General features: G+C 42.0%; 2 protein-coding genes across 6 annotated transcripts; one reads left to right on the top strand and one right to left on the bottom strand.

Annotated features, from left to right (window-relative positions):
- Nucleotides 1-281: 281 nt before the first annotated feature.
- LOC113896245 (merozoite surface protein CMZ-8-like) lies at nucleotides 282-1,732 on the bottom strand. The gene is made up of 3 exons (XM_027548491.1): nucleotides 1,719-1,732; nucleotides 1,087-1,498; nucleotides 282-518 (listed from the first exon to the last, which is right to left on the bottom strand). Exons 1-3 carry the CDS (start codon nucleotides 1,730-1,732, stop codon nucleotides 282-284), a joined length of 663 nt encoding a protein of 220 aa, XP_027404292.1.
- CNOT8 (CCR4-NOT transcription complex subunit 8) lies at nucleotides 1,032-19,944 on the top strand. 5 transcript variants are annotated; one of them, XM_027545870.1, is made up of 8 exons: nucleotides 1,172-1,334; nucleotides 8,881-9,062; nucleotides 10,190-10,383; nucleotides 11,929-12,154; nucleotides 13,854-14,015; nucleotides 14,722-14,866; nucleotides 16,667-16,777; nucleotides 18,420-19,944. In XM_027545870.1, exons 5-8 carry the CDS (start codon nucleotides 13,861-13,863, stop codon nucleotides 18,567-18,569), a joined length of 561 nt encoding a protein of 186 aa, XP_027401671.1. In that variant the 5' UTR covers nucleotides 1,172-1,334; nucleotides 8,881-9,062; nucleotides 10,190-10,383; nucleotides 11,929-12,154; nucleotides 13,854-13,860; the 3' UTR covers nucleotides 18,570-19,944. The 5 variants fall into 5 exon arrangements, with proteins under 5 accessions (XP_027401669.1, XP_027401668.1, XP_027401671.1 ...); XM_027545868.1 differs by lacking the exon at nucleotides 11,929-12,154 and having other exon boundaries at nucleotides 1,032-1,184; XM_027545867.1 differs by lacking the exon at nucleotides 11,929-12,154 and having other exon boundaries at nucleotides 1,169-1,334.
- The last annotated feature ends 124 nt before the right edge of the window (nucleotides 19,945-20,068 follow it).

Raw genomic sequence — 20,068 nt, 5'->3', positions numbered from 1 at the left:
ATTAACACAAACATCTTGTGAGATGGTTTTTCATATCCCTCTTATCAATAAGGAGACAGATACTCCTTCGGAGACGGAAAGGGAAGGAGTGTTCAGAAAGTGCATTTTTAATGGGATGAGCCTTCACATCCCTGGGGTTGAATTTGCTATCCACTTACCAACAGCTCCTTCAAGGGAAGACATCAAGGAGGATGACTATGCTCTGGGGAGCCTGCACCTTCTCACAGGGACGGGAGGTTTTGCGTGAGTGACTGTGAGGGCTGCTTGGAACTGCTAACTGTTCAGCAAGTCAGTGTTCTGCGTTCTCTCCCACCATCGGAGAACACAAGGCAGCCTCGCATCCGAGCTCGGTCAAGCTGCCCAGAACAGGAGTTGGCAAAGAGCTCTCTTTTCAAACAAGATTCACGGATAATCAGAGGGCAGGTGCGGGCTTTGAAAGAACCTAAGCTAGGCCTGGACCTCACTGCTCTCACAACGAAGATCTGGCGAGTTCGCTTATCATCCGACATGTCTCGGAGCTTCTCGGAAAGCGGGAGCGCACCAGCATTCGCCCTGTGCCTCCTCAACCAAGGCCGCGTCTTCTTTGTAATTCGAACAGACCCTAGGGCTAGTTGCTATGGTAGCGGTGCCGGCTCTGCTCTCTGAGGAGGGGAGGTGGGGAGCGGGCCTTGGTGGATGTCACCTAGACTTTATTTGGGGTTGCTGCTCCACTCCCAACCAATTGTTTGTCAGAAAGGAAGTCGTAAGGGAGATGTCTTGTAAGTGAAGTGTCCAGAGGGCCGCATTAGTATAATCGGAAGGGGTCAGGACAACCCCTCCTTCCCCCCGCCCCCCAGCAAAACTCCCTAAAAGTCTGCTGCCGCCGATATTAATGGTCCTTTAGAGAAAGGAGAAAGAACCCAGACGTCGTAATTGTGAAGATTGAGTCAGACACACCAAGCCCTTCCCTCGGCCTTTAGTCTAGCGAGGCCACGCCCACCGCCGGGAGGAGGCTAGCCCTAGGCCACGCCCCTTCTCGAGCGTGCGCGGAAGGCGAACCTAGATGGAGGAGCAGTGGTGTTTATGAAATGAACCAGCACAACTAACCGCGCGAAGGCCGGAGGGCCCTGTATTCCGCGTGCGTCGTTCGAGGTCGCCCCGCCCCGCCGTTTGCGCGCCCGCGCGACGCTCCCGCGAGGCCACAGGTTGGGCGAACACGCACAGGATCGCCGGGGCGCGCAGAAAGGGAGGGGCAGGCGGAGTCAGGCGCGCGCGCGCTAGGAGGGACGCGAAAGGAGCAGGCGAGTCGGGCGGATCGGCTGGATAGAGCGGTGCGGCCGGGTTGTTTGGAGGAGGTGCGTAAAGCCGCTCTGGGCCCGGGGGCGCCCATCTCACTGGGCCGCTCGGTTCCAGGACCCGATCCGGGGCAGGGGGAGGAGAACACCAGGTCAAGGGCCACAGTCGCCGCTCCCGGGACGTCCTCCCGCCAGCCCGTCTGACCGCGCTTTGCGGGCTCTGCCTGTCAGGGTAAGCGGGTCCAGGCTTATCAGGGAGGAGGATCAGATGAGAGAGTGTGGGAGGCCATCAGGGGCCTGCGGGAGGAAAGGGAGGGGGAGCGTGCGTGAGGGAAAGGGTATGAGAAGAGAAAGAGGCCCATCAAATAAAACAGTAGCCGTAATAACCACCACTAGCACAAGACAGTAATATTCTAGTGCTGTGTACCGGAGCTTGAAGAGCACCTTATGTGCTTCATCTTTTAACCCCTACCGCAGTCCTCCGAGATGTATGCCATCATTAAACCCATTTTAAAAGAAGGGAAAACTGAGGTAGGAGAGAGGTTAAGCAACAGGCAAAGCCCCATAGCTCCTTCGCGTCCTCGCTTCGAACTTAGGTCTCTTTGGCCCTAAGGGGTGTAATTTAAGTATCTTTATTTTACAAAAAAAAAAAAAAAAAAAGAAATGGGGTTAGGAGGAGAGGGGTGAGGGTGGTTTGCAGTGGGAAAGTGATCCAGAACAGGAGAGAAGGATGAAGGAAGAAGGTGTAAGGCAGGGGACCTGAGTTTGGAACCTCCCGCGCCTTCCCCTTCTTGGTTCTTGCGGCCTCACAACTTTTCCTTGCTGTTCGGTGGCTTTCTGAACTAGAGCTGTTCTTTCTGGAGGAGCCAGCTCACAGGCCCGGGCCACAAAACTGGTTGAACTGCGGTTCGGTCCAGGGTGGGGTCTTGGGACACTGTTTGGCGGGGGCGGAGGACGGCGGCCCCCGCGGCCGGGATAGGGAGAACCCCCCTCCAGGAGGCTGCCGTTTTTTCTGAAGTGCTGCTTACTTCCTTTTCCTTCTTAGCCGTGCGTTGCAAAGCCTTTGTCCTGTCTGCTAGAATGGGGAAGTCTTCTTTATTGTTTCCTTGCACTGAACTGCACACACAGCCTCAAACAAAACACACCCAGAAAAACCAAAACTGCTTTTCCCAAGCAAGGTCTGGTTCTCTGGATTGCTTGCAGAGAAAGCGTTTTGTTGACTTTTTCTTGAGTTGCTCTTCAGAGCTTTTCTGAGTTAGTAGGAGCTTTGTTTTGGAGAAGTTACCCTGTAGATCATTGAGGGGCGATCTGCTCAATTTGTTCTACAGATGAGCACAGGGCAGACACCTCAGGAACTCCTGAGTGGCCTTACACAGTCTAGTACTGGCAAACAACAGGTATCAGGGCTTGTATTTTGCTTTCATATAGAGTGGAGTAGCTTCTGTGGGAGTCAGGTTTTCAAGTCAGCCTGAGGGGCAAACCTCGTATGTAACCAAAATTATCATTAAAAATTCCTTAGGCAAGTGCAGAATTGGAAATGGCCATTGTGTTTCTCAGTAAATCTAGCACAGTTGTTTCGCCTTCATTTTTTTAAAAAAGATAATTTATTTATTAGTTTTGGCTCTGCTGGATCTGTTGCTACGGAGGCTTTCTCTCTAGTAGCGGAGACTGGGGGCGACTCTAGCTGGGGTGTGTGAGCGTCTCTTGCGGAGCACAGGCTCTAGCCAGCGGGCTTCAGCAGTTGCGGCACAGTGTTGCTCCGCAGCATGTGGAAACTTCCTGGATCAAGGATCAGACCTGTGTCCCCTGCATCGGCAGATGGATTCTTAACACTACTCCATTGAGAAGTCTTCTCCTTCAGTTTTGAAACGTATTACAGTTTCTTTGGTTGTAATCCAGGTAAAGTAATTAGGTTACCTTTAGGGGCTGTGTTGAACAGATACACACAGTTGGATGGCATAGAGTCATTCTACACTATGAGGTGCCCTGTACTGTGCTGTGTTGGCACTGAGAGAAAAAGTATGTTTATTGATCCCCATTTTAGGCTCATACTGGAGCTTGTGCTCACTGAGTGGAAAGTGGCAGGCAGAATTTTTAGCTTTATTTATTATTATCATCATTATTTCTGTCGTTTTCGGCTGACAGTAGAAATTTATGCTAAATTAAATGTGTGTAATGTTCCTTTTCAGTTTTTGAGTGGCACTACATTTTGCTGCTCCCAAGCTATTGTTTATTTCTGCATAGTTTTCCTAGATAAGGGTTTGGTGGAAGCATGTCTTAAATATTTTGCCAGTGGTGTGGTTTTGACTTCTTGTTTGTCAGTACTGTAACAGTGATTATACATACTTTCCAGCTGGCTCAGTGGTGAAAAATCTGCCTACCAGTGCAGGAGATGCAGGAGACTTGGGTTCAGTCCCTAGGTCAGGAAGATCCCCTGGAGAAGGGAATGGTAACCCACTCCATTGTTCTTACCTGGAAAATCTCATGGACAGAGGAGCCTCATGGGCTACAACCATGGAGTCGAAAGAGTCAGACATGACTGAGTATACCCGCACACATATAACAATGGTTAGCTTTTAAAAAGAAGTAAAAAAGTACAAAGTTATATGTTACAGGTGTATAACAGTGATTCACAATTTTTAAGTGTTGTACTCCATTTATAGTTACTATAAAATATTGGCTATATATATTCCTTGTGTACAATATATTGTTATAACTTATTTTATAATAGTTTGTACTCCTCTTAATCCCCAGTCCCTATATTATAAAAAGAGTTTTCTTGGAAATAGAAGTCATGATACTACCTTTTAAAGTTAATGTCTTTGAATTTCAGTTTTCTTATCTGTAAAATATAGAGAAAAATTGTTTAGTTGCTAAGTCATCTCCAACTCTTCGCGACCCCAGGAATGTAGCCCTCCAGGCTCCTCGTCCTTGGGATTTCCCAGGCAAGAATACTGAAGTAGGTTGCTGTTTCCTTCACTGGGGGATCGCAGGGATTAAACCTGAGTCTCCTGAATTGGTGGGTGGATTCTTAACTGCTGAGCCACCAGGGAAGCCTGTAGAGAATGATAGTACTGTAAAAGTTGTTGTGAGTTTTCTTCACTGTTACTTTGAAGCAAATCCCACATTTTATGTCCAGTCACTTACAACTATTTTGCATTATCTCTAAAACGTGAGAACTTTAAAAAAAACACTATTAACTGCTATGTAACACCAAAAAAAAAAAAAAGGAAGGGGAGTAAAGAAAACCTTGAAACCAAAAATAGTCAGACATTGTTCAGACTTCTGCTGCTGCTGCCGCCACGTCGCTTCACTGGTGTCCGACTCTGCAACCCCATAGACAACAGCCCACCAGGCTCCTCTGTCCCTGGGATTATGCAGGCAAGAATACTGGAGTGGGTTGCCATTTCCTTCTCCAGTTCAGACTTCTACTTGTCTCAAAAATGTTAGAATTTTTTTTCCTATGAGTTGTTTAGAGCAGAGTTTAACTAAGGTCTGTATGTTTTGTTTGATTGATAGATATCCTGAGTCTTTTACCTTTATTTCTTGTAATTTATTTTTTGAAAAAGCTGGATTCTCTAGTTTCCTGTAGAAGTTTCTGGATTTTGTTGGTTGAGTTTCTCTGGTGTCATTTAACATGTTCCTGTGTCCTTATTTTCTGTATATTAGTAGTTAAATATAGAGACTTGGCCAGATTCAAGTTACTTTTTTTTTGCAAGACAATTTCATTGTGGTGATGTGTTTTGTTTTTGAGGCACATAATAGCTGGTGGTCTGTTTTTGTGATGATTACAGCCATAGTGATTATTTAACATCTTTATTGAGATGTAATTTACATACGATAAAAACACCCATTTTCATGTAAAATTCAGTGATTTTTTTTTTTTTTTAGTAAATTTTTTGAGATGTGCAATAATCATTGTTGCGGAGTTTGGGAACATTTCTGTCTCCTCAATAAGATAAACCTCATTCCCATGTATATAACTGTCAGTCCCATTCTACTGTGTAATCTTTTTTGTCTTGATAGATTTTTTTTGCCCTTTCTAGATATTCCATATAAATGCCAGATGTTTAAATTTGTTGCTGCTGCTGCTACTGCTGCTGCTAAGTCGCTTCAGTCGTGTCCAACTCTGTGCGACCCCATAGATGGCAGCCCACCAGGCTCCCCTGTTCCTGGGATTCTCCAGGCAAGAACACTGGAGTGGGTTGCCATTTCCTTCTCCAGTGCATGAAAGTGAAAAGTGAAAGTGAAGTTGCTCAGTTGTGTCCGACTCTTAGTGACCCCATGGACTACAGCCTACCAGGCTCCTCCATCCATGAGATTTTCCAGGCAAGAGTACTGGAGTGGGGTGCCATTTTAAATTCGTTAGGAGTTACAAAATGGTGATAGTCTATCACTCTGTTATTTATTTTTAGCTATACAACCTCTAAAGAGAAACTTTCCTGCAACTGTTTGGTTATTTGGGGTTATAGTTTATATGGGAAAGACAGGATACATATTTTAAAAAAAAAGTCCATTCACTCTCATTCTCTAATGGTGCCCAATGAAATGTATTTTCTTAGCTCATTGTGAACTCTTAAAAAATTTATTCATTTAGTCTTGGCTGTGCTGATTTTTCATTGTTGGGGCTTTTCTCTAGTTCCAGCGGGCGGGGGCTTCTCTCTAGTTGTGGTGCGAGGGTTTCTCTTGTGGTGCCTTCTTTTGTTGCGGAGATGGGCTCTAGGGCACAGGCTCAATAGTTGTGCATGGGTTTAGTTGCTCTGCGGCATGTGGGATCTTCCCTGACCAGGGATCGAACCTGTGTCTCCTACATTGGCAGGCAGATTATTTACCACTGAGCCACCAAGGAAGCCCCATTATGAACTCTGGATTTAAATCTCTATCTGAGAAGTCATAATACATTGTAGTAATTATCCATAAAGATATTCAGATCATATTTTGTTTGACCAGGGAACTCAGGGAACCTCTTCAGATTGTTCCCTGAGTTCTTTTGATAAAACATTAAGAATCGGCCTGCAATGCAGGAGACCTGAGTTCGATCCTAGGGTTAGGAAGATTCCTTGGAGGAGGGGATGGCTGCCCACTTCAGTGTTCTTGCCTGGAGAATTCCATGGACAAGAGGAGCCTGGCGGGCTACAGTCCATGGAATCACAAAGAGTTGGATACAACTGAGACTAAGCAACTAATGCTTTGACATTAGAGCTTCTTAGCTCAGGAACCTTGTTCTAAGGGTTTAAATAATCTAATTGTCCTCTTTTTAAACCTGATATTTGCTGCTTGGAGGACAAAGACCTTTTTTTGCTTGAATTGCTTTTGTTGTTTTGTTTTTATGTAAATGTCTCACTAGGGATACCCGCTTCCCCTAAAGTAGTTTTATGGTTATGTTTGATGTGACACCAAAAAGGAAGTGTATGAAGGGGTACTGATATAACATTAATGGGCGCAAAAATGGTTTTATGCCCTATTGCAGGGGAACATATTAAGCATGGTTTAGAATCTAAGGTTTTGGGCCCCAGCATTTTCTTTCTTTCTTTCTTTTGGCCATGTTGCATGGCTTGTGGGATCTTAGTTCCTTGACCTGGGATCAAACCTGGGCCCCTTGCGGTGAGAGTGCTGAGTCCTAACCACTAGTCCACCAGAAAATTCCCCCAGCATTTTCTTAATTATGGTCAGATATTGGAATTTACTCCACACTCAGTTTGACCTTCTGCCATTTTCCGATGTTCTTGATTAGTTCATTTGCACGCCTTTAAATTGCCTATTGTGTGTAGAACAAAAATGAGAAGAAATGAATTCTGCCTTTAAGAAGCATTCACCCATATTTGTTAGGAACCTACCACAGAGTCTATTTAAGTTTCAGAGTGATTACAGAAAATCTACTATTAATTTCAGAGAAGCATCTGTCAAAGTATGGAGTAACTTGAGTAAGTGGAATCTTGAGGTTGGTAACAGACGGTTTCTCAGAAGTGTCTCAGAGAAATGATAGTACGTGGGAATGCCAATTTTGTTTTGATCCAGATTCTTATTTTTGCATCTGTCTAGCTATGGTGTTGATATAGTCATAGCTACATGACTGTAGCTACTCATCTGCCTAGCTGTAGTTATGTATGGATGTGAAAGTTGAACCATAAAGAAGGCTGAGCACCGAAGAATTGATGCTTTTGAATTGTGGTGCTGGAGAAGACTCTTGAGAGTCCCTTGGACTGCAAGGAGATCCAACCAGTCAGTCCTAAAGGAGATCAGTCCTGGGTGTTCATTGGAAGGACTGATGGTGAAGCTGAAGCTCCAGTATGGTGAAGCTGAAGCACCAATACTTTGGCTATGTGAAGCGAAGAGCTGATTCATTGGAAAAGAAAGACTCTGATGCTGGGAAAGATTGAAGGCAAAAGGAGAAGGGGGCAGCAGAAGATAAGATGGTTAGATCACATCACTGACTCCGTGGTCATGAATCTGAGCTAACTCTGGAAGATAGTGAAGGACAGGGAAGCCTGGTGTGTGGCAGTCCATGAGGTCGCAGAGTCGGGCATGACTTGGCGACTAAATAACAACAGCATCTTGCAAGCAAAGATTCATTTTAGTCTTTCTAGGAATTTTCCCTTGAATATATTCAGTGGAGCCTACTCTTATATTGTGTTGAGGATCCGTGTGTGGGGTTGCTTTTTAAGTAAATACCCTTATGATAAGCTCTTTTTTGTCATTTTATAACCAGGCACATCATTGCTATAGTAGTAGCATTACTCTTAAAACTGAACCAGGTTGAGTTTATCTTGTTGCCTCCCCAGTTTCCTCCCAGAATATACATTGTAAATCATGTTGCTTCTGGTTGAATTATTATTACCTCTATCTTCTCTGTTTTTATTGTTGAATTGGTGCTTAGCTTCTTACAATATTATATGGTGAAAAGTAGACATTAATAACTCAAATTCTAATTTTCATTGTAGTTGTTCAAATTAGCCCTTGGGATTGGTTTTTACAACTTAATTAATTCTCTCACTTCTTGATCTATTTGCCTCTGGTTGTATTTGACTTTTTTTGATGGGGAAAAATAGTTTCCTTTTTTGGGTATTGGAGTGGCTATTCCCACGCCCATATTCATCACACAGTGTTAAGACTTCAGCGTAAGAGTTCAGGTCCACATTCTTTCAGGCTTTCAGAGATCCTGGTACATTTAAACTTCCTGAAGTGATTCCTTTAGAAATGTTTCCATGATTTGGTCTGTGTGCAGAGTGATCAGAGTGATGTGAAAGTCTTGTGTAAGAACATTTTTGTGTTCACAGGGGATTATTTTAGTCTTCAGTTAGTCTGGAGAGGGCTCAAAAACTGGATTAGGGTAATAGCTTCATTTCTGTGCTAAAGGGCAGCTTAGGCAAAAGTGTTTTCATGTTTAAGTAATTTTATTTATTTTCTTCAAGTTGAAGAACTGAGGAACGGAGCCAAAGTATGTGTTTGTGTGTGTCTCTCCATTATATAAATGGGAGAATAAATACAATAGTCTTAATAGTTTAAGCTGACGACGTGATGGTATTGTTTTGATGTCTTTGTTTTGTTAACATCTTAATGCCAGTGTGTAAATTAATGTGCTTTCATAATATGCTTTTGAATGTAGATCAGATCAGCCATTGATTTGCCCTCCAACGTAGTCTGCCGAAAGCCCCTTCAAGTTTCTTCAGGATGCCTGCGGCACTTGTGGAGAACAGCCAGGTCATCTGTGAAGTCTGGGCCAGTAATCTGGAAGAAGAGATGAGGAAGATCCGAGAAATTGTGCTCAGTTACAGTTATATTGCCATGGTAAGGAGCTCTACTCTCTTTGACTCACCTTCTGAAACGGACTTAGGGAATATTTAATATGAGATTTTGAAAGAAATGATTGCACTAAAGCCATGGTAAATTGAACATGCTGGCAGGTTATGTTGCTTTTATGAAACATCAGGGTAGCCTGTGTGTCTGAGAAGGATGTAACCTCCAGGATCTTAGATTATTGATGATGTTACTCTGTCTTTAAATAGAAGTTGTCTCAGCGCATAGGACACATGTGTTCCACAGGTACGGTGACTTTGACAGTGTTAAAGCACTTTTTAAAAAGTAGTTGGCAGCATTTAAAAGTCAAGAGATCTTACTCAAATTCCAGATTTCTGGTATCTCTGGAAAAAATGGGCACCATAGGGTCCATGTTCCTGTCCAGTGTTGAGTAGATGGAGGGAGACATGTGTCCTAGTGAGGTCGAGGCCCTCTTTGAGAGGAGGCGCGTACTCTTTAGTTTGCTCCAGTCTCCGTTACCTATAACCCTTTTCATTTTCTGTGTGCTTTACTCCTTTACTTTAACTGCCTGGAGTTTGTGACTCCTGCTGTGGAGAGTATAGCATTAGGTCTTCAGGCTGGTATTCAGAACTCTCTCTCTGATCTTGCTCCAGGCTTTTTACTTTAAGCCAAGTGTGGCTCTTATTATTGTTTTTTAATGGCTGTCTCATGTTCCTGTATTTGTGTTTATTCATAGAGTTCTGTTCTCAACCTTGACTGTTCCTAGTTAATTGTATATGAACCTAGAATGGTGGTGTTTTTTTTGCCACCCTGCCTGTCTTGTAGGATCTTAGTTTGCCAGCCAGTGAAAGTGCTGAGTCCTAACCATTGTACCACCAGGGAATTCCCAAACTGAGAATGTTCTTAATAGACCCAGAGTTAGTCAACTACTTCTGTTCGCATTCTGCTTAGATCTCCAAGTTGTTGTGTAAAGCTTCATGATTCTAGTGCTCCTTCTGCAGATTAATGAAATCAGTATTTTAAGGTGAATTTTTGTGCCTGAGCTTGGGGTTTGTTGTATAGCTTTTATAAATGGAAATAAAAATTTTTTTATAAATGATAAGTCGGCATCCAGTGTTTTGTGGAACCTTATGACGGGAGACTTTTTCCTTTCCTAGGACACAGAATTTCCAGGTGTTGTGGTACGACCCATTGGTGAATTTCGTAGTTCCATAGATTACCAGTATCAGCTTTTACGGTGCAATGTTGACCTTTTAAAAATCATCCAGCTGGGCCTTACATTCACAAATGAAAAGGGAGAATATCCTTCTGGAATCAACACCTGGCAGTTCAACTTCAAATTCAACCTTACGTAAGTGTCTGAGACACTTCTCAGTGTTATTCTTAGACTTTCTACATTTGTGCAGACTGTGACTTTAACTGATTTTATTAGTTTTAAGTTTTGTTTCCCTCAAACCCAAGTAGGGGGTGGACAGAGTAGTCAATCAGAAGATGGAGTAACAAATATCAGGAAAAAAAGCCTCCCTTAAAGAACTCTTACAAGTTGACAATAAAAAGCTCAGTTAAAAATAGGCATAAGATTTGAATATATATTTCTCCAAAGAAGATTTAAAGATGGCCAATAAGCTTGTGAAAAGATGGCCACCATCCTTAGTCATTAGAGAAATGCAAATCAAAACCATGAGATAGTAAACTACTTCATACCCACTAGGCAGCTATAATCAAGAAGACATAATAGCAAATGTTGATGAGGGTGTGGAGAGATTAGAACTCTCATATATTGCTATTGGAAACATAAAATGGTACAGCTTCTTTGGAAAACAGGCAGTTTCTCAAAAGGTGAAACATGGCGTTACCGTATGACCCAGCAATTGCACCTAAAAGATGAAATCATACATCAGTGTAAAAACTTGTGAGTGTTCACAGCAGCATTATTCATAAAGGCCACGATGTAGAAACAGTCCGAATGTCTGTGATCTGAGGAATGGCTGTGTATGGTATCTCCATGCCATGGAACGTTACTGGACTGTCCAGAGAGATAAAGTACTGACATATACATGCACGAGCTTTGAAAGCATCATACTAAGGGAAAGAAGCCAGACACGAAAGATCACATATCCTATGATTCTGTTTATTTGAAATGACCAAAATAGGTCCTTTAGAAAATAGAGTAGTAATTGTCCAGGGTGGATAGCGGGGAGGTAATGGGGAGTGAGTGCTTAATGGGTAGGGGCTTTCTTTTAGAGGTGATGATGTGGCACGTGATTGATAGTGGTTATACAACTCTGTGAATATACTAGTGAATTGCATACTTTACATGAGGGCATTGTTTAGTGCGTGAATTATATCTTAGTAGGGCTGTTTAAAATGTAAAAGGGAAATCAGTTCCCCAGTTAGGAGATCAGGGTTCTAATTGCAGTTCTGCCATTTCTTAGCTGGGTAAATTTGGGTCTGTTACTTTACCTTCTATAATTCAGTTTCCTTATCTGTAAATAGTGTTATTACTATCTTTCATAATAGAAATGAAGTATAGTGGGTATGCTAATCAAGGGTAATTGAAACTGAAGCCTATCTGATAGTGGGCAAATTTTTATGCACTTTAGAAAAAAGCTGTGGTAAAAACCACACAACATGAAATTTACCATCTTAACCATAATTAAGTATACAGTTGAGTAATGTTAAGTGTGTTTGTGTTGTGGTGAAGCACACCTCCAGAACTTTTTCATCTCGCAAATCTGAAACTGTATCCATTGAACAACAGCTCACCTTTTTCCTTTCCCCCAGCTCTTGGTAACCATCATTCTCCTTTGTTTCTATGAATTTGACTAGTTTAGATATTTCATATAAGTGGAATCATACAGTATTTGTCTTTTTGTGACTGGCTTATTTTACTTAGCATAATGGTGCTGGAGAAGACTCTTGAGAGTCCCTTGGACAGCAAGGAGATCAAACCAGTCAATCCTAAAGGAAATCAACCCTGAATATTCATTGGAAGGACTGATGCTGAAGCTGAAGCTCCAATACTTTGGCCACCTGATGTGAAGAGCCGACTCATTGGAAAAGACCCTGATGCTGGGAAAGATTGAAGGCAAAAGGAGAAGAGGGCGGCAGAGGATGAGATGGTTAGATAGCATCAATGACTCAATGGATATGAATCTGAGCAAACTCCGGGAGATAGTGAAGGACAGGGAAGCCTTATGTGCTCCAGTCCGTGGGGTCGCAGAGTTGGACACAACTTAGCGACTGAACAACAACAAATGTCCTTAAGGGCCATCCATGTTGTCATATGTGGCAGAATTGCCTCCCTTAGCTGAGTAACAGTCTGCTGTATGTATGTGCTGTATATTGTTCATCTGTTCATCCACTGATGGGCATTTGGGTTGTCGGCACCTCTTGGCTGTTTTGAATAGTGGTGCTGTGAACATGGATGTGCAGGTATCTATCACCTTGAGATACTGACTTTCTGTCTTTTGTATGTATACCTAGAAGTGGCATTGCTGGATCATGCCATAGTTCTTCTTTGAAGTTTCTGAGGAGGATGTAATTTTTAAGGGGAAAATTTGGGGAGATCATTGTTTTTTGCTCATTAAATGAGGTGGTGTTAGTGTATTTCCTATTGGGCCCCAGTTCTTGAAAACTGCTTTGTTTAATTGGGACCAGGAGCATCTAATAGGTCAGGAATAATTTTTTGATTATTGTTCATTTGTTTTGGAGCTTTCTTTGAGGTTCAGAGAATAATTTTAGGAGATGATCTGGATCTTTCCTTTAACTGTAGTTTTTGAGTCCATAGCCAAAGCCTGTTATTTGTACAGTGACGACAGTTTAGTACACAGGAAAAATAAGGGTTATATTCATTGCATGATTGGTGTTTGTATTTAAAATAGTGTGTATTTTAGTAAGAACAAGATTGTGATTCAACATTGGTTTCAGTTTAGCGGAAAAAATTGAGATTGTGGTGTTTTGCTTTCTAGTGTTCTGTCCTAAGTTTATGTGAAAAACAAAAGGCAAGCAGTGAAATCTAGTGGAAAAGGAGGAAAACACAAACCTTCATTTGTGTTATGTGGTATTATAAATATTCCTGTGTTTAGATTAATAGATCTTTACAGTGGAATACTATTTCAGAGCCATAAAGAATGTGTTATATCTGTGAGTGTTGGTCTGGAAAGATAGTCTGTGATATGTAGATATAGGGGTGGAGGTGTGTCTGTGGGTAGAGAAAACAGGGTATGTAAACTGAGATGAGAGCTTCCCTCATAGCTCAGTTGGTAAAGAATCTGCCTGTAATGCAGGAGACCCGGGTTTGATTCCTGGGTCGGGAAGATCCCCTGGAGAAGGAAATGGCAACCCACTCCCGTATTCTTGCCTGGAGAATCCTATGGACAGAGGAGCCTGGCAGGCTACAGTCTGTGGGGTCGCAAGAGTCAGACACGACTTAGCGACTAAACCAACCAACCAACCAAACTGAGATGAAAGATTTAAAACAGTCATTTCTATGTGGTAGCATTATAATAAAGTTATTTTTTCCACTTTCTTTTATTTTTAAATTTTTGCATTGATTGACTCTGTTTTTCTTTAAATGAGAAAATGTGGATCTTTCATAATGAATACACTTATTTTGCAGGGGAAAATCCCATTTTTCTTTCTGTTACAGATAAGATTACTTTGTTTGCTAGAATACTGGAAGGAATGAATTGATTTATTCTTAAAGTATGAAAGCAATTCAAGAATACTTGTTCTGTGATTTATATAGTGATGGTAATATTGTTGTCCACTCCTTCTTTTACTATGCTAGGAGCTAAGAAATGAATGCCTTTTTTTTAGAGAGGACATGTACTCCCAGGATTCCATAGATCTCCTCGCTAACTCAGGACTGCAGTTTCAGAAGCATGAAGAGGAAGGGATCGACACACTGCACTTTGCAGAGCTGCTCATGACATCCGGGGTGGTTCTCTGTGACAACGTCAAATGGCTCTCCTTTCACAGGTTGGTCTCAGTGTTTCTCCTTTGCTTTGGGAGCAGGCAGTCGAATTCTTACATTACTTTGCAGTCCTCTTGGCACTCTCGTTGTTCACTAGCAGTTATAAAGTTGAAATGATAACTGTTGCTCACATTTCAGTTTTTCAAAACACACTTTGGAGCTCATACTGGTTTATTTCACACAGTATTAGGCTGTATCCCGTGGCTGTCAGGGAGTATATGCCAAGTGAAAAGATGGAGGGTGGGAAGGATAGAAGACTTGGTCACCTTTTCTTGTCATTTAAATGGCTGACCTGGGATTTCCTGGGTACTCAAAAACCACATCCTCCTTGAGAGGTGTTTTTTTTTTTTTCCTGCCACACTGCATTGCTTGTGGGATCTCAGTCCCTGACCAGGGATTGAACCCAGGCCACAGTGAAAGCTGCTAACCGCTAGACCACTAAGGAACTCTCTTCCTTTCACTGCTTTAAAATTTTTGATGTGTAAAACCCACATTGATAAACCCTTGGGTTCACTTACATATATCCCATATTAATCTGTTAGGTTGTCATTTAATGGAAAATTCAGAGTATAGGATAAACTGTAGTCCTTTGGAAACTGAAGTTCCTAACATGAGGTAGCACCATAAACTCTGAGAAATAGGCAGTTGAATGCTGGGGTCTGATAACTGCTGATAACTCTTTTACCTTACTGCCTCATTCTCTCCTTACAGTGGCTATGATTTCGGCTACATGGTAAAGTTGCTTACAGATTCTCGTTTGCCAGAAGAAGAACATGAATTCTTTCATATTCTGAATCTTTTCTTCCCATCCATTTATGATGTCAAATACCTGATGAAGAGCTGTAAAAATCTTAAGGTACACAGTATTTTTCTTAATATATAGTAACAACAACAAGAAAGATAAAAATGTAGACTTGTCACTTTGCTTTATTGCAGTTTGTTGAGCACATGTCCTTGAAATCCTACTGGGTGCCAGTCTGGTGCTAGACGGGTGTATGTAGAGTTGATTGGCACAGGAATTTGTGTGGTAACTGTCTTTGACCTGGGCATGAATGGAGCCTTCTACTTCTCTCACCATAAGGCAGGCATTCCTTGCTTAGGGCCCACGAACCTAGTGAAACAGTTGGAGACGTGAGGTATGTGTACGATTTGTCAGGGATAGGGTTTGCAGTGTACCAGACTCTCAGAAAAAGCAAGAGAGTTCCAGAAAAACATCTATTTGTGCTTTGTTGATTATGCCAAAGCCTTTGACTGTGTGGATCACAATAAACTGTGGAAAATTCTGAAAGAGATGGGAATACCAGACCACCTGACCTGCCTCTTGAGAAACCTATATGCAGGTCAGGAAGCAACAGTTAGAACTGGACATGGAACAACAGACTGGTTCCAAATAGGAAAAGGAGTACGTCAAGGCTGTATATTGTCACCCTGCTTATTTAACTTATATGCAGAGTACATCATGAGAAACGCTGGGCTGGAAGAAGCACAAGCTGGAATCAAGATTGCTGGGAGAAATATCAATAACCTCAGATATGCAGATGACACCACCCTTATGGCAGAAAGTGAAGAGGAACTAAAAAGCCTCCTGATGAAAGTGAAAGTGGAGAGTGAAAAAGTTGGCTTAAAGCTCAACATTCAGAAAACGAAGATCATGGCATCCGGTCCCATCACTTCATGGGAAATAGATGGGGAAACAGTGGAAACAGTGTCAGACTTTATTTTTCGGGGCTCCAAAATGACTGCAGATGGTGACTGTAGCCATGAAATTAAAAGACGCTCACTCCTTGGAAGGAAAGTTATGACCAACCTAGATAGCATATTCAAAAGCAGAGACATTACATTGCCAACAAAGGTTCATCTAGTCAAGGCTATGGTTTTTCCAGTAGTCATGTATGGATGTGAGAGTTGGACTGTGAAGAAGGAAACTGTGGTGTTGGAGGAGACTCTTGAGAGTCCCTTGGACTGCAAGGAGATCCAACCAGTCCATTCTGAAGGAGATCAGCCCTGGGCGTTCTTTGGAAGGAATGATGCTAAAGCTGAAACTCCAGTACTTTGGCCACCTCATGCGAAGAGTTGACTCATTGGAAAAGACTCTGATGCTGGGAGGGATTGGGGGCAGGAGGAGAAGGGGATGACAGAGGATGAGATGGCTGGATGGCATCACTGACTCGATGGACATGAGTCTGAGTGAACTCCGGGAGTTTGTGATGGACAGGGAGGCCTGGCGTGCTGCGATTCATGGGGTCACAAAGAGACTTGACTGAGCGATTGAACTGAACTGAACTGAGACTCTCAGAGTTCTTAGCTCTAAACAATTTAAGAACTCTCTCCCCTAAAAATTGCTAATCTAAGAGGCTTCCATCTAGAATTGCACTGGCATTTACTGTTTCCCCAACCTTGTTTTCCACCAGTGAGGACTTTCAGTGGCAGAAGTCTGACAAGTTTAATATAGAAAAGAAAGGAGTGAAAAGTGGTGGAATATAAGACAGTGTATCATTTGGAGGGTTAAAAAGGGGATAGTCTGGGGTGAGGCCTGTTAAGTAAATAGTTGACATAGTTGACTCCAGTAGAGCAGACAGACAGAGTTGACAGACATGGCTGACTCCAGTAGAGAAATTGGGTCTGTAGTATTATATATGTTTCCTTCCATCTCCAGGGAGGTCTTCAGGAAGTTGCTGATCAGCTGGATTTGCAGAGAATTGGAAGGCAGCACCAGGCAGGCTCAGACTCACTGCTGACGGGAATGGCATTCTTCAGGATGAAAGAGGTAAGGCAAAAGGCTTTTTGGAAATCTATAGTTTCTCTTGGAAGTTGATGGCCACCTTGAAAGCAAGGGTTTTTTGTGTGTGTGTTTGTTGTGCATATGTTAAACACACTATGATTTGAGAGGCAAAGAAACATTCTGAAATGGAGGTTACTCAGCATACTCAAGTCTAGAAGTGTACTTTGTGTTCCTTGCAGTGCTCATCCTTGCAATTATTTGCTTTTCTTCTGATTTCTGTAATATGAACACATTTGTTAAACCACCCACTCATTTTATGCTGAGTTCTATTATCAAATGTCCCAATCTGACATCATACTTAGTGGTGAAAAGCTGAAAGCTTTTCCTTTAAGATGAGGAACAAGACAAGGATACATACCCACTCTCGCCAACTTTTATTCAACATGGTTTTAGAAGTCCTAGCTGGAGCAGTTAGGCAAGAAAAAGAAATTCAAGGCATTCATATCAGAAAGGAGGAAAACTGTCAGTATTTGCAGATGACATACTATATATAGGAAACCACAAAGACTCTATCAAAAAACTTTCAGAACTAATAGATGAATCCAGTAAAATTGCAGGCTAAAAAAATTAATATAAAAATATTTTGTGTCTATACACTGATAGTGAACTATCAGAAAGAGAAATTATTAAAACAGCCTCATTTACATCAAAAAGAATAAAATGACCTTGGAATAAATTTTACCAAGGAGGTGAAAGACCTGTACACTGAAAACTGTGAGACATTAATAAAAGAAACTGAAGAAGACATAAGTCAATGGAAAGATACTCTGGGCTCATGGATTGGAAAAATTAATATTGTTAATTCATACTACCCAAAGCAGTCTACAGAGTGAATGTAATCCTGATCAAAATTCCAGTGGGATATTTTTTCACAGAAATAGCACAAATAATCCTAAAATTTGTATGGAAGCATAAAAGACCCCCAATAGCTAAAACCATCTTGAGAAAGAACAAAGCTGGCAACATCATGCTCCCAGTTTTGCCCTCTGGGGCACCCTTGGCAGTGTCTGGAGACATTTTCGGCTATCTTAACCTGGGGAGTGGGGTTATGCTGCTGAATATCTCACAGTGCTACCATACACTGGACCACCTCCTCAACCCCCAGCAGAGCGTTCTCCTGCCCAGGAGTGCCCAGAAGGGTGAGACACCTTGCTTTGTGTGCTTCATGTCCATTTTCGTAATGATTTATTACTGTATTACCCACTTTATGGACGGGAATCTGTGCCTTAAGGAGTGTTGAAGTGACTTCACCACAGTGAGTCAGTCTGAGGCTAGAGCTCAAGCTCTTAACTGTTGCGCTACCTGTTAAAAGAGCAGGGATGCAATAGAGGCCGTTGTACTAAAAGCAGCAACAGCAGCAGAGGGACCCTGGCAGTGAAAACTCATGGAAAGTATCAGTAGAAGTCTGTTTTGAAAGGGGAACCTATATAGAGAGAAAGGAACATAAAAAGACTATGCATAGGAGAGGTTTGGAGCCTCTCTTTATGAAGTTAGCTTCTAGTTGGCTAGATGGTCAAGGCCTTAAGAAAGCTGGGAGGTGCTGGTGTGATAGTGTTGCGGCTTGGCCTGCTTCTTGGCATGACTCTTGGCATGGTTCTCACCAGGGGTTCTCTGTCCTGTTCTGCAGTTGTTTTTTGAGGACAGTATTGATGATGCCAAGTACTGTGGGCGGCTCTATGGCCTAGGCACGGGAGTGGCCCAGAAGCAGAATGAGGATGTGGACTCTGCCCAGGAGAAGATGAGCATCCTGGCGATCATCAACAACATGCAGCAGTGATGGCGGTGAGGCTCTGCAGGCTGGGCCCGGTCCCAAGTGGTGCTTCCTGTGCTGACCGTGTACACTGACCTTCCTCCCCAAGAGAAGACGCCTTTTGTGAGCAAACTGTACCTACCATCTGTGTTTACAGACAGACTTTTGTTTTACTGAAGACAAAAGATGACTTTATTTTAGATCCAGAAGAAGTTTGCTCTGCATTTGTAACGTCTTCCCTATTCCTCATCCCTAAGCCTCTATTCTCCAGTTACCTCCTGCCACCAGCATCCATGGCTCCTTTGACACCTTTTAAAATCCAGGACAAGTCGGAAACAAACTAGTAAAATGTATATAACTCTTACCTGTTGTCATTCTTTTTCTTTTAAATTTGTTGCTAATCTCTGAGGATGAAGACTTCTTGCTGTGAACCTCAGCTGAGCTGAGGGCTTCGAGCAAAAGTGGAACCAAACGATGGGCTTGTGAAGTGGGTTATAGATGTTGAGCCTTTTCCTTTCTTTCCTTTCGTTTATTTTGACTTTTCTCGAGGACATTTGCTTTCCTCACACTTTGCTGGTCTTATGTATTATTATGTGGAAATGAATTAGAAATATGAAATATGAAGCCCAGATAATGAAAACGTTCCTTAAAAACAAATTTCTACTGCATCTGTTTACTGCATCTGTCTCCACATTATGTACAAGGAACTCCAGAATGGGTATTAAGTTAACCACTTAAATGTCTTCAAATCTGTTCCATTGTGCCACTGAGATTTGCTGTGACATATGCATCATTTGAAATCATTTTAAGTTTTCATTTCATAAAATATCTTGGAAATTACTGAGAGCAGGTTTTGGGTCGTAGTCTGTTATATTTTCAGTAATGTAATTTCAGATGGTTGTCTCTCTTCTCCCACCTGTTCTTCTCTGTTTTCTGTGCTTTTCCTTTTCAGCAAACTGAGAAGTTAGGGACATGGATTAATGTGAGTACAAGGAAGGTGAGTCTTAAAAAAGTCACAGTGGTTACATGTAAACAGGGCAGTAAGGAATTGGGTTTATAGGGTTCTCTTGGAGTAATATCCCATGCACAACTGGGGTAAGGAAGCTCAGGATTGTGAAATTTTTTTTAACTAGTCATTTAAAAAGTATGCTGTGTTTTTTTTTTTTTTTCTGAATGACTACAGTATGGACAATTTCAAAAACCAAAAACTCCTTTGGAATAGTGGAAATGAAAACTGGTAACTCACTGAAGTGGATGAATAGTCTTGCATTTTAAAAGCTTATGGAAAACTCAATTTGAAATGATTAAAAAATGTCAAGTATTATAAGCTGGTATTTAAGATGCTTGTAAATATTATTTATGTTTTTAATTTTGTAAAATAAAGATTTCTTTTTAACCACTGGCATGAAGATTTGGTCTTTCAAAGCTCTGGATTGCTGGCTCTAGAAGATGGTTGTTGACATGGATGCAATTTGCCTCCATTTTCCACAAGTTGGCTTACATACAAAATGTCTCAATCTGTAGAA

Source organism: Bos indicus x Bos taurus, chromosome 7, assembly GCF_003369695.1.
Source record: "Bos indicus x Bos taurus breed Angus x Brahman F1 hybrid chromosome 7, Bos_hybrid_MaternalHap_v2.0, whole genome shotgun sequence".
Lineage (NCBI taxonomy): Eukaryota > Metazoa > Chordata > Mammalia > Artiodactyla > Bovidae > Bos > Bos indicus x Bos taurus.
This window is presented reverse-complemented; position numbering and strand designations above follow the sequence as displayed.